This window comes from Ruditapes philippinarum, unplaced genomic scaffold (genome assembly GCF_026571515.1).
Source record: "Ruditapes philippinarum isolate M1 unplaced genomic scaffold, ASM2657151v2 ctg7388_1_1_1_1, whole genome shotgun sequence".
NCBI lineage: Eukaryota > Metazoa > Mollusca > Bivalvia > Venerida > Veneridae > Ruditapes > Ruditapes philippinarum.
Genome location: NW_026863121.1, coordinates 183,572 through 203,512, shown reverse-complemented (window position 1 = coordinate 203,512; position 19,941 = coordinate 183,572). Strand labels below are relative to the sequence as shown.

Sequence of the window (19,941 nt, the reverse complement as noted above, 5' to 3'; positions counted from 1 at the left end):
CGCAATATAGTAGCATTGAATATTGATGTGTCCCCCAAACTTGGACTCCTAGGTCAAGGTCGTTGATTTTCCCTAACTAAGTCAATTAACGAAGATAGCAAAAATTGTCGGCGATAAATTGCATCCTTGTTTCACACCTTTTGAACCCAAATGAACCCCAGTCTGTGAGTTTATTTATTAATGCGAACCACGCAGACGTTGAATAATTGTAATTATACTTTTTCACTGAATTATATATTTTACCATCAAAAATTTTTATTCAAAAGTAGGTTTTATATAGCATCATGTCTCTATCGATGAAAATCAAAGCATTTCTTGAGGTCAATAAACGCTGTCATTACGGACGTATTATTCCTTTATAATGCTATCTAATGTAAAGGATGGTTGATCCTCACCATGACGATCTGCTCTAAACTCCATTCTGTTCGTCGGCTAAAATAATCGTGTTCGTTCAATAAACCGGTAATTCTTTGGGTTAATGAAAATGCACTATATAACTTGCTAAATGCATGATAGTAGGACTGACCCCTCTAATAATTAAAGGTAATTCGTGCGTCAAGTAAATTCGAGTCTTTCAAAATGGGACAGATTATTGATTTTCTCCAGGGTGAAGGTCATATAATTCCAGTAATCCATAATTAGTTGAAATAATATTGGCTGCAAGAAACCGGCTATTAATGCTAGGAATTTTAATTACAGCGTACGGGGATCATATCATAACCGGAATGCAAGATCTTGATTTTTGCTTGCATGACTATGCCTAGAAAGTTTCTTGAATTGGTAATAATTTCCATTCAGTTGTGTAAATTGGGCGTGTATAAAGGGTGCAAAATGTCCAACTCGAATTAATTGTTTATGGATCTTTTTCTGACTGAAAAACTCTTCTTCTTCGTCAAAAATTCACTGCCAAATTTTCCCCCATTGTATAAGTTTTTCAAAAGTCACATTTCCTTTTTCAAAGGGACCTTCGAAAATTTTCGTCGGTAATGATAATCTCCAATTTTCAACTATCTCAACAGGTATATTTTTATTCTGCCTAGGTATCCTAATCTCCGGGATTTTATCCCCAAAGTCGTTAGGATTAATTTGAAGATAAAAACCTTCTATTTTCTAGGGCGATTGAAATTCACGATACTGTCTTTTCTGGCATCGTCTTTAGTGTTTTAAATCAAACATATTTCTTGCAATCAATATATTCCCATACGTAAACGTTACGAATCGTATTTTAAATTCCCTTTACATTTCAAAGTATCCCGTTTCTTTAAACATTCATGTTTTGTTCCAAAGCTGTTGACAAAATTTTTCATCCCAGAACGGTTTTTTGTTCTTGGAATCGTTTGCTTGTGTGCTTTGGATGAACTGTATTTTGGCAACATGTAAATTATTATTTTGGTTATAAGTGGCCCTCACAAAAATGTGTTCAGTAAATTGTGACGTCAAATATCCACAACATGGTGTTTCTCGGCAAAGTTCCCAATTCTAGTAATTATATTTATCAATTAGCTGTCCTATGAAAGTTCGCTCCCCAATAAATCTGAAGGTATCCTATCAAGTTGAAACGTGTTCGGATTAATAATATTCTTGTACTAACGTTATCACAGTCTTTCATTGTAACGGTATTTGACAGCTTAAATTTCCGTTAATATCATCTACAATGATCTGGTAACCGCGACCTTTCACCTATTAAATCCGTGTAATCCAATATTTGTCAACAATAGACTGAAACAGTTTGCACATAAAATTCGAGCATATCTTCAAAACGTCGTGTGGTACACATATGTAGTCCAACAAACAGATTTTCCTTTTTTTCGTGATATGGATGTGAAAATTGTCGTCTGGCAGCGTCGAATCTACCATTAAGAAGCACAAATTTTGCTTCACATAAGAAATTCTAAAAATTCATGACCATGTTGATTTACTGTAAAGTCTAGAAACTTGTCTGTTTGGGTAAAGGTCTACTGCCACTGATACTATCCGGAGTGAAACCGTATCCGTGAATTATAATCACCCACTAAGAATAATGCGTCAACTGTCACTATTTAAATATACCTGTGGCTAAACAATGCGAATAAAATCCTTGCGGAATCTCTTCCCTGGTCGAATTCTCTGGCGGCAGATAACATGCGCATACGAACAAATTCATAATCACACGATTTTGTGAAACAAAATTTAACAACTAAAATTCCGTCATACGATTTATCTATAACATTTAATTCGTTACTCTTCACAAATAGAGTTTTTCACTAGTAACATACCTACTCCCCAGAATGCTTTAGGAGCGTTCCTGTGTAATTCCGTTCTTTATTATGTCCAAACCAATGTATAATTTCAAATTACATTTATTTCCATCGTTTCCCCTTTAAAAAGTGCGTTTCGCAAATTGACAACAATAATCAGCCATTAACGGATTTCAATTTATACCCGACCGTAAGCTCACTTTTTTTATCATTTGTCCCAACCACACACATTAAAATGTGTTGGCCAATTTTAACTATGCCCATTGGGGAGACGGGGTCCTTCCTATTTCTGGTTTAAATCATTTGTTTTGTACTCTGTGCATCAATAAGTCCAATTTGCATTTACCCTTAACGTGTTGGGCTTTGTGGTTTAATTCCTTCAAAAAAGCTTGCGCATTCATTTAATCAGTCTTTTTCCAATACCGATTGTAACTCTTAATGAAACTTCTTTTATATCTGTCTATATCTTTTAAAGTGGCCTTTTTTATGCCTCAGCACCAAGTATTTTTTTCGTCGACCATTGTTTGAAAGCCTTAAATTTTGACTAAACCCGGTGGGCGGTTTTAACGTACCCGAGTCGGAAGCCGCGTACACCTAGTAATAAAACATTCAAAAAACATCATCGCCTAAAGCACTTATCAAGTCATGTGCTACCGCCATTAAATCTTCCCCCCGTCAGTGTATTTTATACCACTTGCCGTTACTGTTAAATCTGGGTCATCGCTTGGATTTAAACTGTCATGTTTGTGTTGATCCGTTGCTATCACGTGACTTATTTTCATCTGTCTGGCGTGAAACTTGTCGTCTGCTCTATTGTAATTAATCCGAGACTGCATAGCTTGAACATTTTTCGCGACTTGTTCTAAACGATAACTCTCTCGGTTGATATCCATTGACAACTCGTTACGTAAGGCCCGTATTTTCGTATCGATGCTCTCCATCAGGTCAGATCGGAATTTTTCTAATTTCGATTCGAACATACGTTTCATGCTATCCTGACTTTTTCTTAATATCCATAACTGTCTCTAGTAACAAGTCCAATTTAGTACTTTCACTTCGTACCTGTTTTTTAAATAATTCCTTAGTATCCTCTTGTTTCGAAGACATTGTAGAAGTTGGGCTCTTTTCTTACTATATCGCTAAAAAGAAGCCATACTCTGGGCATCTCCTTGTTGTTAGCACTAGCTTTGCACTGTATATTATTTCTCTCCACTTCACAATGTTGAGAGTCAAAATAGAATAGCAATGTGTCCTCATTCAATATTTCACTTACATTCAAATTGTCAGCTGTACCCTCTGAAGGGCCTCTTTTCTTTGTTGCTTTTTGGGGTTCAATATCTCATCGGATTCGCTTCCACTACTCCCTTTATTCCTTTTTCTTGTCATAGTTTTAAAACATAGCACAATAATGTATTCCTTATTCAAACTTGTGTGAACATAAAAAAGTTCTATATCAACTTTAAATCCGTTTTTCTGTAAAAAATATCGAGAGCTCAAAATAACATGTCCGCTTGTACTGATCACGTGACTGATTATTATTATATGTGTGTTGATATCAGAACGATCCTAACCGAGGATAAACCAAACAAACAAAATTTGAACATGGAAAAGAAATGAATAAAAACAGAAAAAGACAAACAAAAAAAAGACAGACAGCTTGGAAGAAAAAAATAAAACATTATATAAATGATAAAAAAGATATGAAATATCTCATTATAAATGACAATACATATGTTACCATTTGTATTTATAAAGTATAATTATTTCGTTATTTTGGATCGATGAAATAAATGTATCGCGAAGAAAATTTTTAAATAAGAAGGAATGATAGGGAAAATATTCAAAATACGTCTATTGACCTCGTTACTGGTACTTGGCATATTAAGTGTAGTGTTGATTGAAGAATGTGTATCAATGTCACAGTTTGTAGCCAAGGTATTGGAGCGACAGTCGGGCGGACAGGGGCAAATTCTTGACCTTAGACAGCTGGTGTATAATCATGAACGGAGACTTAATACTATAAAGGGGTATGTAAATAATTTCTTATAATTATAAGCATGTATAATAATAGATCAACCTGCATTTTAGAAAAATTCTAAGCATTTAAAATGATAGATCAAATTGTATCTTCTTTTAAGAAATACGGCAGATATCATCATTAATTAAGTTAAAAGCCGCTGGTGTTGAATCACCAGGCCCTCAAAACTACTGCTTCAAATCCTGTGGGAGAGAGGTAAAGGTCACTGCCATTGCTTAACTTCCCCTCACGGCTATGGGTTAGGGGTTACAATAATACCATTAAATGTAATGATACTACACCGCTAGGTTTCGGCAGGTAGATGATTCTACCCGTTTCCGCTCATGTGCAACATAATGAACCTGTCCAGTGAAAACCTCCAGAGTCACCATATGGAATATTCAGAGTATATTTTGTTTTTATGAAACAGATGATGGTGTTTCGGGGACTACTATGATGGTGGATTTGTGCCATATCGTATTTTCGCTCCGCGGGAGGCCATGTGAAAACACGAAAATAAGACAAAGTGGCGACTGTCGTATTTTCGTGTTTTAGCATAACAAAAGTTAGACAAAATGTTGGCTGGCGCCTCGCGGAGCGAAAATTCGACATGGCACAATTCAGTCACCAAAGAAGACGGATCACGAATTGAAAGACAATACAACCATATGAATAAATTTAATGACTTTAGTAGACAAATATGTCACTTTGTTTTATATTCATAATAATTCAAAAAAAACTCCTCAAATTATATACATGCATCTTCTTTATTATATTTTAACCCATTACTTCATATACACGCCTTTTAACGCCTTTTTCACCCCCCCCCCTTTTTGTTGTCTCAAATGTTGAAAAAATGCCTTATTTAGGCCCCCAACACTTGTTTTTGTTTGAGAAATGTTGTTAAAAAAAGTGACCACTTTTTTGGCGCGGCCCCCCCAACCAAAAGATACATCAGGGGGTTGGCAGAAGGGGGATGCGCCCCCTTCTGTTTGGGGGGTTTGAAGGGGGGCGGAGTCCCCCTCATCGCCAAAGAAAATTTTGGACTTGTGAGAGGCTAATAAAATGACCTCAGATTGATCATAAGGTAACGTGTAACCAACGCTGAAAAGCATTTGACTCTATCTCAATCCATTGAGAAGTTGCAGCACTTTGAAATCAATTATGATGGAAAAAATCAACGCAAAATAGTGATTTTTTGGCAATTTTGAGATGTCCCCTCGTTGCCATGGTAACAGAAAATTTAAGCTTGAGCATGTTGTTGCAAGGGCAATGGTCCAGTCAACATTTGTGACAAGTTTGATTAGTGTTCGAAGCAAGTTTTTATAGTATTATAGCAATTTGAACTTGTAACGGGAGACTTTTTTTTCAATGAAAACAGCCATTTTTCACCAAAATGCTCATGAAGTAATGGGTAATAAAAAAATAAAAAAATCTACAAAACAACAATTTTTCTTCAAATTTATATGACAGGCCATGTTTAAAACATGGAAAAAACGCGATTTAGGGTAATTTCAAGTATTTTCATCATTTTCTGTTAATAAAAAAAAAAAAAAATCTACAAAAAACAACAATTTTCTTCAAAATTTTTTTATATGACAGGCCATGTTTAAAACATGGAAAAACGCGATTTAGGGTAATTTCAAGTATTTTCATCATTTTCTGTTAATAAAAAAAATAAAAAAAATCTACAAAAACAACAATTTTTCTTCAAATTTATATGACAGGCCAATGTTTAAAACATGGAAAAACGCGATTTAGGGTAAATTTCAAGTATTTTTCATCATTTTCTGTTAACCCATTACTTGCATATACACGCCTTTTAACGCCTTTTTTCACCCCCCCCCCTTTTTGTTGTCTCAAATGTTGAAAAAATGCCTTATTTAGGCCCCCAACACTTGTTTTTGTTTGAGAAATGTTGTTAAAAAAAGTGACCACTTTTTCGGCGCGGCCCCCCCCCCCCCAACGCAAAAGATACATCAGGGGGGTTGGCCAGAAGGGGGGATGCGCCCCCCTTCTGTTTGGGGGGTTTGAAGGGGGGCGGAGTCCCCCTCATCGCCAAGAAAATTTTGGACTTGTGAGAGGCTATAAATGACCTCAGATTGATCATAAGGTAACGTGTAACCAACGCTGAAAAGCATTTGACTCTATCTCAATCCATTGAGAAGTTGCAGCACTTTGAAATCAATTATGATGGAAAAAATCAACGCAAAATAGTGATTTTTGGCAATTTTGAGATGTCCCCTCGTTGCCATGGTAACAGAAAATTTAAGCTTGAGCATGTTGTTGCAAGGGCAATGGTCCAGTCAACATTTGTGCCAAGTTTGATTAGTGTTGAAAGCAGTTTTTTATAGTATTATAGCAATTTGAACTTGTAACGGAGACTTTTCAATGAAAACAGCCATTTTTCACAAAATGCTCATGAAGTAATGGGTTAATAAAAAAAATAAAAAAATCTACAAAACAACAATTTTTCTTCAAATTTATATGACAGGCCATGTTTAAACATGGAAAAACGCGATTTAGGGTAATTTCAAGTATTTTCAATCATTTTCTGTTAACCCCATTACTTCATATACACGCCTTTTTTTCACCCCCCCCCCTTTTTGTTGTCTCAAATGTTGAAAAAATGCCTTATTTAGGCCCCCAACAACTTGTTTTTGTTTGAGAAATGTTGTTAAAAAAAGTGACCACTTTTTCGGCGCGGCCCCCCCCACCAAAAAGATACATCAGGGGGTTGCAGAAGGGGGATGCGCCCCCTTCTGTTTGGGGGGTTTGAAGGGGGGGCGGAGTCCCCCTCATCGCCAAGAAAATTTTGGACTTGTGAGAGGCTATAAATGACCTCAGATTGATCATAAGGTAACGTGTAACCAACGCTGAAAAGCATTTTGACTCTATCTCAATCCATTGAGAAGTTGCAGCACTTTGAAATCAATTATGATGGAAAAAATCAAACGCAAAATAGTGATTTTTGGCAATTTTGAGATGTCCCCCTCGTTGCCATGGTAACAGAAAATTTAAGCTTGAGCATGTTGTTGCAAGGGCAATGGTCCAGTCAACATTTGTGCCAAGTTTGATTAGTGTTGAAGCAGTTTTTATAGTATTATAGCAATTTGAACTTGTAACGGGAGAACTTTTCAATGAAAACAGCCATTTTTCACAAAATGCTCATGAAGTAATGGGTTAATAAAAAAAAAATAAAAATCTACAAAACAACAATTTTTCTTCAAATTTATATGACAGGCCATGTTTAAACATGGAAAAAACGCGATTTAGGGTAATTTCAAGTATTTTCATCATTTTCTGTTAACCCATTACTTCATATACACGCCTTTTAACGCCTTTTTCACCCCCCCCCTTTTTTGTTGTCTCAAATGTTGAAAAAATGCCTTATTTAGGCCCCCAACACTTGTTTTTGTTTGAGAAATGTTGTTAAAAAAGTGACCACTTTTTCGGCGCGGCCCCCCCCCCCCCAACCAAAAGATACATCAGGGGGTTGGCAGAAGGGGGATGCGCCCCCTTCTGTTTGGGGGGTTTGAAGGGGGGCGGAGTCCCCCTCATCGCCAAGAAATTTTGGACTTGTGAGAGGCTATAAATGACCTCAGATTGATCATAAGGTAACGTGTAACCAACGCTGAAAAGCATTTGACTCTATCTCAATCCATTGAGAAGTTGCAGCACTTTGAAATCAATTATGATGGAAAAAATCAACGCAAAATAGTGATTTTTGGCAATTTTGAGATGTCCCCTCGTTGCCATGGTAACAGAAAATTTAAGCTTGAGCATGTTGTTGCAAGGGCAATGGTCCAGTCAACATTTGTGCCCAAGTTTTGATTAGTGTTGAAGCAGTTTTTTATAGTATTATAGCAATTTGAACTTGTAACGGGAGACTTTTCAATGAAAACAGCCATTTTTCACAAAATGCTCATGAAGTAATGGGTTAATAAAAAAAATAAAAAAATCTACAAAACAACAATTTTTCTTCAAATTTATATGACAGGCCATGTTTAAACATGGAAAAACGCGATTAGGGTAATTTCAAGTATTTTCATCATTTTCTGTTAACCCATTACTTCATATACACGCCTTTTTTTTCACCCCCCCCCTTTGTTGTCTCAAATGTTGAAAAAATGCCTTATTTAGCCCCCAAACACTTGTTTTTGTTTGAGAAATGTTGTTAAAAAAAGTGACCACTTTTTTGGCGCGGCCCCCCCCCAACCAAAAGATACATCAGGGGGTTGGCAGAAGGGGGATGCGCCCCCTTCTGTTTGGGGGGTTTGAAGGGGGGCGGAGTCCCCCTCATCGCCAAGAAAATTTTGGACTTGTGAGAGGCTATAAATGACCTCAGATTGATCATAAGGTAACGTGTAACCAACGCTGAAAAGCATTTGACTCTATCTCAATCCATTGAGAAGTTGCAGCACTTTGAAATCAATTATGATGGAAAAAATCAACGCAAAATAGTGATTTTTGGCAATTTTGAGATGTCCCCTCGTTGCCATGGTAACAGAAAATTTAAGCTTGAGCATGTTGTTGCAAGGGCAATGGTCCAGTCAACATTTGTGCCAAGTTTGATTAGTGTTGAAGCAGTTTTTATAGTATTATAGCAATTTGAACTTGTAACGGGAGACTTTTCAATGAAAACAGCCATTTTTCACAAAATGCTCATGAAGTAATGGGTTAATAAAAAAAATAAAAAAATCTACAAAACAACAATTTTTCTTCAAATTTATATGACAGGCCATGTTTAAACATGGAAAAACGCGATTTAGGGTAATTTCAAGTATTTTCATCATTTTCTGTTAACCCATTACTTCATATACACGCCTTTTAACGCCTTTTTCATCCCCCCCCCTTTTTGTTGTCTCAAATGTTGAAAAAATGCCTTATTTAGGCCCCCAACACTTGTTTTTGTTTGAGAAATGTTGTAAAAAAAAGTGACCACTTTTTCGGCGCGGCCCCCCCAACCAAAAGATACATCAGGGGGTTGGCAGAAGGGGGATGCGCCCCCTTCTGTTTGGGGGGTTTGAAGGGGGGCGGAGTCCCCCTCATCGCCAAGAAAATTTTGGACTTGTGAGAGGCTATAAATGACCTCAGATTGATCATAAGGTAACGTGTAACCAACGCTGAAAAGCATTTGACTCTATCTCAATCCATTGAGAAGTTGCAGCACTTTGAAATCAATTATGATGGAAAAAATCAACGCAAAATAGTGATTTTTGGCAATTTTGAGATGTCCCCTCGTTGCCATGGTAACAGAAAATTTAAGCTTGAGCATGTTGTTGCAAGGGCAATGGTCCAGTCAACATTTGTGCCAAGTTTGATTAGTGTTGAAGCAGTTTTTATAGTATTATAGCAATTTGAACTTGTAACGGGAGACTTTTCAATGAAAACAGCCATTTTTCACAAAATGCTCATGAAGTAATGGGTTAAACAAGATATACTGTATATGTGTATGAGGTTGTAGATTTAGAAATGGGTGCACACATTTGTGTATTAAAGTTTCTTTAACTCGCTCACCGTTGTAAACAACTGCAGATCTGGTCTTTTTTTTCAGATTAGTAAACGAGTTAGATGACTTATCCGGCGAAGAGATCCGAGACCCTAATTTCACAGTTCATCACCCACTGAACGCCTACAGGTTCATAAGGAACCATTCAGTTATTTACAATCAAACGGCCATGAAACTGCTTGAAGAAGTTAGCCTATACGAGCAAGGTATCTTTTATTGTTTATTTATTGTTGTTTTGATTATCTTTTTTTTTCTACTTTTCTATGTAAATCAAAAAATGGTATATAACTCATACATAAAATTATGGTAATAGTTGTTATTGGGGGTATCTAAATGGACAATATTATTACTGGCGTATTGGATCGTTTTTACTTGAATGATAACAAATTTCTGAGCGTTAGATAATATACGGCTTAAATATTATTAAAAAAATGCTTTCCTTCATTTAAAACTAAATTATTCACTGTAAGATTTCAAATGGCTTTGTAAATTATGGAGCCATCTGTAAAAAATTTAGAAGCCTTTTCATAATTTTGTTGTATTTGTGCGTTTTATTTTATTGTTTTGTTTAAAATATAAGCTGGAATTATAACTATGATTTCGCATTCTTAACTCTTATCACGCTAAATATTTTAAATGGACTTGTCCTTTTAAACTGGACAAAAACATTTCAAATACATGTATTAGGAGGAAAATTTCTTATTATTTACTGACTGAATAGCGACTAGCAGACGGCACTGATCGCAAGTAAATATTCAGCTTCCGCGTTTAATAACATGCATTTAAACAGAACGTGAAGAAATGGACAAAATCACAAGCAATTTACCCGCCGTGCAAGCAGACGACATTGAAGAAACAGTTCGTGGTATATTGGAGCTACAAATAGAGTATGACATAAACACAAATGATATGGCTGGCGGTATATCCCTCGGGGATGTCAGAGATATGATGACCGCACAAGAATGCTTTGATATGATGGTGGGGGCTTATCAACTACAACGATATGACCTGGCATGGGAATGGATGGGGGAGGCGTTGATGAAGACATCTATAGGGGATATAAGTACAAGTTCAGATGTCATATTAAACAAAGCTTTTGAGATGTCTGCAAAGGTATAATAACGCATCTTGACGACAGCTCTCAAAAATAATTTTCGTCTTTGATAAAACCTAAGAATGACAACTATAGATAGTTAGAAGAAGTCAGAGCTTACATTTTGTCCCTTTTATCGTTTCTTTTGAATCGTATCATATATAATCATGTGTAATTTTCTACTTTCATGATAAGAACTTAAAAAAATTCAAGTTGGTTTTTAAAACATGGTTTACATGTATACATTTCAGCCACAAGCGCAAAACAAATTACTATTCTGTCAATATATCTCAAACAATCACCCTTTACTTGTTTACCGCCCTGTGAAAAGAGAACTGCTGTCCTTGGACCCTGTTATTGCTGTATATCACGAATTATTTAGCCGAGATATTCTAACAAAACTGATGAAATCCGTCACAGAAGGGGTAATACTCTATCTTAATTGTTTCATAGGAACAGTAATTGTAGAAGATTTTAAGTTAACAATTATTTCTTGCTGTAGGAATAAGCAGCTAATCAAATATTTAGTTCAGTCAAATAAGTAACAAAATCATTTTGGAATAAAATATCGAATATCTCGAACATCCCATGTATTTCAAGCACTATTCTGGTAATTACTTATCAGAGATCATTTTTAATTAGTCAAATTTCTTAAGATTACACCTGTAATCATTGGGTTTATTTGTTTGTATAATGCATTTTTTATTCTGTATAAATTGATGCTATTTTTTTACTTTCTTATAAGCAAAACAGACAACCATTTCGTAAAACGGTTAGTTCGAAATCAGGCGTCCGTCGAATACGGGTAGGTTTTAATTAACCTATCATCTTTATTAATTACTGATATATGTTTTAAAATAAACCTGGTATAATGCTTAAAAAGAGATGCATTTTAAATACTCCGCTAAATTCCATCATGTCTGCAAATTGAATGCACGTTTACTTTTTATATTGTTATTGTTAAGTTATATCCCCCACACAAAACAACAACAACAAAAACAACAACAACATATTATTTATATCGTCATGCGATTCACATAACAAATCATTCTTTACAATAAAAATAATGCAAATACTATTTTAGAGTTTGAGAAAGTTTATAAAATTATGATATCCTAAATGCAGACTTAACCTAAAACGTCACCGTAAGATCTACTACAATTGAATATGAGTGGTTTTACTTAGATTTCCGCTCGTACCCAAAGCTACAGTAGATCTTCAACCATAAGTAATGACTGAACATCACTTTACGAACTTCATAGGGTCATTGTATGCATGTGATTGCATACACACAAATATAGACATTTGATTAATCAGTCAACCTTGTAAAAATTTAATATCGCGTCTAAATCTAAATATATGTTACAGGCATTTTCTGAAAGGAGGCATTTTGTAAAAATCCCTGAAATGTTTAAATATTTTGTAAAATAACTAGGTGTTTTCGTCATTAAATGAAATTTTAGTTATTTTATAAAATTTTTATAAAATAACTAAAATTTTCTGGAATTTTACATAATGCCGTGAAATATAAGCAGGAATTTTGTAAGATGTCTAATGGCATTTATGTATATGATTACAGGAAAAGAAATGTTATCAAATATAGTAAAAGAAATTCAATTTTATATATATTATCTCTAACAGGTCAACAAGTCCACGTGGCAGAAACAAAAAGATCAAGAGAAACTAGGTGTAAGGTGAAGTGTACTTCTTGTATCGGACGAATATATTGTTTCCAGGAAAATCGGTGGTCAAGATGTATACTCAGAGAATGCTCAAAAATATGTTAACTTTCTGTACAATTCTATTTAGTTCCACAATTTTCATAGTTTCGATTGACATGAATATGTTTAATTTATAATCTGTACCCATAACTATAATAGATTAAACGATATTTTAGAGCAGATTTTTACCCGGTAAAATAATACGCATATAAGGTTTGATAACCGGACACCTATCTTGCAAAACAAAGGTCGTTGCAAAATGTAGTTGAACTAAAAGAACAGTTCTCTTTTTAATTTGATAGGACTGTCGAGAATTCAACGGAGAGAGAAATTATATACAGATATATTGAAGCACTGACGTCATTGAAATCTAACACGTTCAAACATTTACAGGTATTTTACCGATTTATATGTATTTTCAAACAGCAATATTCAATTCAATTTTTTTCAAGTTTTATTTACATATTCTCTGTTTGCATACATACAAATACAAGAGATAATACATGTCAATTATTTTACATACAAATAGTCACATGCATAGCAGAGAGCAACACAAAGTTCTAATACAGTTCATTCATAAGAATTATTAACGAAAATTAAACAATTCAGACACATACTGCAGTATAGAAAAAATAATGTTTTGTTTTTTTTGCCCTTTTTTTTACCTACATTTTAATTCAGTGCAACAGTACCCTAGTAATTACGTAACTGAGAATGCCTATAAATAGATTTGTCGCATGATTAAATCGGGTCATTAGGTTCGGACAGGTGGTGGACGGCACGTGAAGTAACAATAGAAGTGTGCGTTGTCGTTAAGAAAAAAAACTATTTATTTTATTGATTTATGTTGGATGTTTAACAATATAAAATGCCAAAAATCTATGAGTTTCAATGTTGGAATTTAATTAAGATGGAAAAAAGCAAGAGTGTGTCATTCAGTTGGTGTTTAAGTGTTTGTCAGTTTGATATCTGACTTATTTATATTGAACAGAAGTGATATTATTCTTTTTGTGGATTTACATGGGTGCGTGACCTTTTGAACCTGCAATGTAAGTGTTTTTTTTTGTGATTTAAGCAGTGTTGTAGGCCTATTGTAGAGAGTAGTTTTTTGTTTTTGTTTTTTTTCATCACTGTTCATGGATTTAGATATATCCTGGTAAAATATCTTTGATTTGGTTTTAGTACATTTGCTTTGTATTGCCTTTAGTGACCATATATATATATATATATATATATATATATATATATATAAAGGTTTTACTCCTAATTCACCATATATCATGTATGAAGGTGTTGTCTTTTTAAGATTGAGTATCATTTTAAAGAATTTTTAGTTGTATTTTTTCAAGTTCTTTACTGCCTGAAAATCCCCATATCTCACAGCCATACAACAAGATGGGTTTAATAGCTTTATTGAAGAGGTCGACTTGTAAATCAATGGTCAAGTTAAGAGACCTAATCTTTTTTTGTAATGAAAACATAGCTTTATTTGCTTGATCAGCTATATGTTGTTTAGTTTTTTTTAAAACTTTTGGTCCGTGAAAGATAGAGACCTAGATATTTATACTCATTTGTTGTTTCTAATATGGTTTCATTGAATTTAAAATAGTTGTTATATTTTTTGCTTCTTGAGCCAAATATGAGTACTTTAGTTTTTTGGGTATTTACTTGAAGTTTCCATTCTTTACAGTATTTATCAAATATGTTTAAATTTTCTTGTAAATTTTCACTAGTTTCACTCAGTAGAACAGTGTCATCAGCATACAAAATAATAAACAATTTAAAGTACATCCCAAACTCTTTGTGGCTTATTTTACATTCAATACCTTTTACATTTTCACTGCAGAGATAATTTTCAAGATCATTTAAATAAATTGCAAACAATAAAGGTGAGAGATTTTCTCCTTGCCTCACTCCATTCATGCAGGGAAAAAAATCTGAATATTCATTATTTGATTTGATTCTTGATTTGATATTATGATACATATTCTTGATAACAGTAAAACATTTTCCATTAATATTATATTTCAATAATTTTTGCCAAAGTCCCTGCCTCCACACTGTATCAAATGCTTGCTTAAAGTCTATGAATACACAAAATAATTTCTTTTTCTGTTCAGATAGTAAATCTATAAGGCAGTTTAGAATAAACAAATTATCAGTTGTAGAGTGATTTTTTCTGAATCCAGCTTGGCAGTTTCCTATCAGGTCATTTTCATCTGAGAATTTATTTAAGCGATTATTGATTATTGTAGTAAATAGTTTTCCAAAGCAGCTTAGTAGGGTAATAGGTCTATAATTTTCTGGTGATTTTACATCTCCTTTATTTTTATATATTGGTATGATATTACCTTCAGTCCAGCATTCAGGTATTATACCATTGTCAAGAATCAAATTGAATAGCCTTACATAAACAGGTAGCATAGTATTTATGCTGCATTTAATATGCTCATAAAGAACATTTGTCAACCCCAGGGCTCTTGTTATTCTTTAATGTTTTTACAGTTTTAAAGTATTTCCTCTTCAGTATTGCGATATTTATATCTTCATTTATTTTCATTTATCCTATTTAATTCTTCGTCTCTGGTATTCATTTTCTTCATTATTTCATGACAATTTATATTTTAAAAAAATATTGGTAAAGATCTTCTATGTTTGCTTGTTGTTGATTATATCTTTTTTATTGATATTGTTTATTGTATTCCAAAATTCTTTTGGATTATTTCCCTTTTATATTTCTTAAATGTTCAATTTTTGTTATTTCTGAATGATTTATATGTTGCATTTATTCATATATTTATACTGCTTGCTTACATTCCGTAGTATGGATTTATTTCTTCTCTGTTTTATTTCTATTATACAATTTGCGGTGCAATATGGTATTGGTTCCTACACCTGAAACATTCCTGGTTTAAACCAAGGCTTTGAAAACATTCCCCTTTTTATTCTTTTTCTTATAAATTTTCTGTGATCCAAAATGTGAGTTTACATTTGTGTTCAAAAATAGGGAGTTAATGTTCCGGTACAACTACATCTATATTTTTCTGAGTGACCATTTTTGAGTCAATTTATTGAATTAAGATTATCAATTATGTTTTGTATTTTATTTTGATCTATTATTTTTATTAAAGTCATCTGTATTTACATTAGTATCCCATAGCTTTGACAAAGCGTGTCTTTGATTTTGTTTACATTCTGTATTGGTTTTATCAAATCAGCATTTTGTCTAAGACTAAAGGTTAAGACAAACTGGATTATGGACATCTGAGTAGAGATCAGAAAAAGTCTCTACATGTAGTATTCTTAATAATTTCAAAAAGCTTTACTGTACACACCAAAATAGTCTACCGGGTACTACATCCTTTACATGTGGTACATGTATTTAAATAATCAGTTCCAACTCTTCCAGTTTATTGATAAAAAGGTTATTGCTAGTACAAAAATCAATCAAGTAACTTCGTTGAGCGAGAATGTCATCAAGTGAGGTAATCAATAATTAGAATATAATTACGATTTGTTTGATCATAAAATAAGTCAATACAGTTTATCTTCCGAAATATGCATGCACATAGTTCTGTCACGCAGATTAAGATAAATGCTTAATGAAACATGAACTGATTAAGGATGCGTCCGGTGTAAATTTCCACAATCTGCAAATATTTCTCGCCGTTAATTTATTTAAAATCCCTCCATGATTATACAAAGGGTACTAACTTTGTAGGATTGTGTTACACTTTAAAGCAATACATTACCTCCCTTTATATGGTTATATAATTTATTTCCAGATAAGTGGTGGCAAGTTTTACAAGGATATCCCCTATCAAGATAATCAAGTAAGTAATATGAAATAAAAGTACAACTATGAAAGTCTTTTTAATATTAGACGGAAAAAGCATCGATATATACTTACAAAATCTCTGAAAATACATTTAAATACTTTTATAATTATTTGAATGTGTGGGCTTTGTTGTTAGGTGGTTTAATGTTATAAATATAATTTACACTATTTTAATTTTGTTTTAGTATTATTAATCTCATATATATATATTTCTTAAATCATATGTTATTATTAAATATTGCAACTAAAAATACTATCTAAACTACCTCTAAACTGTATTTGTAACTGTTGTAAGACACTTGAAATTGCTCGGATAAATATTCCGAACTTTAACGCAGTTTGAGTTAAATGGGACGGTGTACTTCTGAAATCTTATTGACTAATTTTGATATATATTTTCTGCAGGTAATACCAGACTCCATCGATACTGCCAGTTTCAGGATATATGTATGTATCAATCGGTTTCATGTATGTATGTATGTATGTATGTATGTATGTATGTCTGTATGTCTGTATGTATGTATCAATCGGTTTCATGTTTGTATGTATTGTATCGTATGTATGTTTGTATGTATGTATAAATATGGTATGTACTGTATGATATGGTTTTCTATGTATGTATGTATGTATGTATGTATGTATATGTATGTACATGTATTGTATGTATGTACTGTATGTATGTTATGTATGTATGTATGTTATGTTTGTAAGTTTGTATGTATGTATGTATGTATGTATGTATGTATGTATTTATGTATGTATGTATGTATGTTAAGTTTAAATGTGGGTCCATCCGCCCGTTAAGACATTCGCGCGCCCTAGCATACTTTCTCTACCATCCCTGGCTACTTTGTAGGGCCAATCCTCTCGAACTTTAAGTCAGGACATTCGGCAGTGGTCTGCAGGTACAAGTTCTGGACTTTATTTATATATCGCCATCCTAGTTCTTCAAATCTTCTTCCGATACGCGACGTGCACGCACCGATGGGGTGTAAGAAGCAATCGGTTTCAATTTCAGCTGCATAATATATTGTATAGTTGCATACGTCACCTAATGTAAAGACTAAAGAGTACTGTAAAAGCAAAATATTATGCTGCCATTTTAAGTAGGGTTTTAACCGTTTAGCAATTATTTCGTATATGCGTCATTGGCTCTTAAGGGAATACATACAAACTGATTTCTTTCTTTCACACAGATATTTCGGAATAATTTCTTTTCAGACTTTGAACGAATTTTGTAAGTCACAGGTAAAATATAAATAGCTTTATACACTTAAAACATAATTGAATATGATTGAACAATGAAAATATTAAAGAGCTATCATTGTAGTAGTGAAAATAAAGTGATAATAAGAAAGCAGATGAAAATGATGATAATTAAAGTATAAATTGTAAATCTATCCTCATATTTTATATTTAGAATGTTATCATTGACGTACAAATACAAATATATTACATTCTTTAATTTTGGGCATTGAGTTTAAAGCAGCACGCCTGCAGATTCATGCTAATTTTCATGAAAATTTTGAAAATGTATTTAAAATTTAAAATATTGTGATGTGAACAAAGAAAATAATTTACACATTGCAAACGGCACTTAGAACAAATGTAAATTACCAAAAAAGAGATCAAAATATGTAAAAATAGCCCTTATTGTGTGAGTAAGGCAGTAGACATATGGTGATATATAGTGCAAAATCAGTCATTAATCGCACATAACATGTAAATGATTACCTAACTTTTAGATTTTTTTCCTTAAACTTAAAGTGTGATATTTTCGCTCATCTGGAGGTATGCAGCTTTGAAAGTAGGTCTACGGATGATGGCAGTTTGAATAATGATTTGTACAGTAGTAATAGCGAGATGAAAGTGAAATAGTGATTTAAATTGCAGTAAACTAGATTGAATGAATAGGTCTTTTTAAGTATTCAGTTTTCATTTCTAAAATGTATTCGGTTAACTTAAAGATATAATAAAGTTTAGACATTCTGATTGTTGCTGAAGGATAAACGCCTAACTGAAAATTATATCAATAAATAAAATGATTTTGATAACAGCTGACTGACGTACAAATGGGCGGAGCAACAGTGGTTCACAGATCTTGGACAACGTTGTGTCTCCTTGTAGCCGGTAAGTAAAATACCGAAGTGAAATTTTTAGACTATGCCTATTTAATTTCTAAAACAAAAAATGATTAACCCCCTTAAACCCCCCGGGGGCAAAGTTTGACAAAAAAAAAAAAAAACCCGGGCTACTGTCTGACGTATCATTTGCAGTCGTTGTCTGGCTTAATATTGTCAGTAGAGCTTAAAGATCCTGTGCGTTGTAATTAAGGATGTAACACTTTAAGTGAAATTTTATATATGTATCTGAAATTTTATACATGTATCTGAAACAATTTTCAAACATAGAAGAATGTGTTAAATATGTACTGCAAATGTTTATTCGCATTATAAGTAATCATTTAAGTCTATGCATTCATTTCTTATTGAACAATTTAGCTTTGACTTTATCCAAAATAGAATTCTAATTACCTCCCTTTATTTACATGTAATGTAAATTCAGTTATGTCTTTACAAATAATGCTTTTTTGAACTTACAATATAGATAAATCTTCATTTCGGAATCAGATTTTTTATATAAAACATTAAGAATTTAAGTAACAGGATCTTTAATTTTGATATTGAAATCCTTAACTGTTCTAAATGCTAACATTGGTAAATTCATTACACATATATAAATCAGGTTAAGGGTTACATTTTATTTTTACAGGGTACTGCAGTATTCTGGTACAATCATGGGTCCAACAATAAAACGATAAGCGGTAGAAATATGACGGAGTTCCCTGCACCAAAAGAAGACAAATGGGTAGCTACTGTTGTAATACAAAATGACAAACAATGCACTATTAATCGTTTGTTTAACTGACAATTCATTTTTATTGACTGAACATGTATAGTATGAGATGTGGTCAAACATATTAGCCGCGTCACGACAAAACCAACATAATAGGTTTGCTACCAGCATGGCTCCAGACCAGCCTGCGCATCCGCGAAGTCTGATTCAGGAATCCATTGCTGTTTGCTTACAAGAGAAACTGACAGCCGAAACTGCATGTTTTTCCTGATCAGACTGCGCGGATGCGCAGGCTGGTCTGGATCCATGCTGGTCGCAAACCCATTATGTTGGTTTTGTCGTGACGCGGCTCATTATTATGGTCATTGTGGTGAAATCATATGCATGTATTGTTTATCTAGATGTATTGACTGACAAAGTGCGAATTTATTTGTTCGTGTATCAGAATTGGTGAGAATTTAGATTTCATATGAAGACTAAATAATGTCTAAACGTGTACAAGGGTGTGAGAGATGTTGTTGTTTTTATTCAATCAATCAATCAATCAATCAATCAATCAATCAATCAATCAATCAATCAATCAAGCAATCAATCAATCAATCAATCAATCAAATTATGCGATATTCATCTATTTAATTTTGTTTTCATTGATCTCAAGTCGAGTGGT

At 33.4% G+C, this 19,941-nt stretch overlaps 1 protein-coding gene across 1 annotated transcript; it reads left to right on the top strand.

Moving 5' to 3' along the window:
* Positions 1-3,936: 3,936 nt before the first annotated feature.
* LOC132721202 (prolyl 4-hydroxylase subunit alpha-2-like) lies at positions 3,937-19,231 on the top strand. The gene is made up of 11 exons (XM_060705466.1): positions 3,937-4,264; positions 9,812-9,972; positions 10,557-10,879; positions 11,111-11,284; positions 11,605-11,664; positions 12,501-12,553; positions 12,883-12,973; positions 16,366-16,413; positions 16,824-16,934; positions 18,476-18,548; positions 19,191-19,231. The coding sequence occupies exons 1-11, from the start codon at positions 4,062-4,064 to the stop codon at positions 19,229-19,231; spliced, it is 1,338 nt and encodes a 445-aa protein (XP_060561449.1). The 5' UTR covers positions 3,937-4,061.
* The last annotated feature ends 710 nt before the right edge of the window (positions 19,232-19,941 follow it).

Bases quoted from the DNA above. Each gene is read 5' to 3' on its own strand.
- LOC132721202 (XM_060705466.1), top strand. From the start codon at position 4,062: ATGATAGGGAAAATATTCAAAATACGTCTATTGACCTCGTTACTGGTA. The intron at 4,265-9,811 runs GTATGTAAATAA...CTTTTTTTTCAG, and splicing joins AGACTTAATACTATAAAGGG to ATTAGTAAACGAGTTAGATG. The intron at 18,549-19,190 runs GTAAGTAAAATA...TTATTTTTACAG, and splicing joins GTTGTGTCTCCTTGTAGCCG to GGTACTGCAGTATTCTGGTA.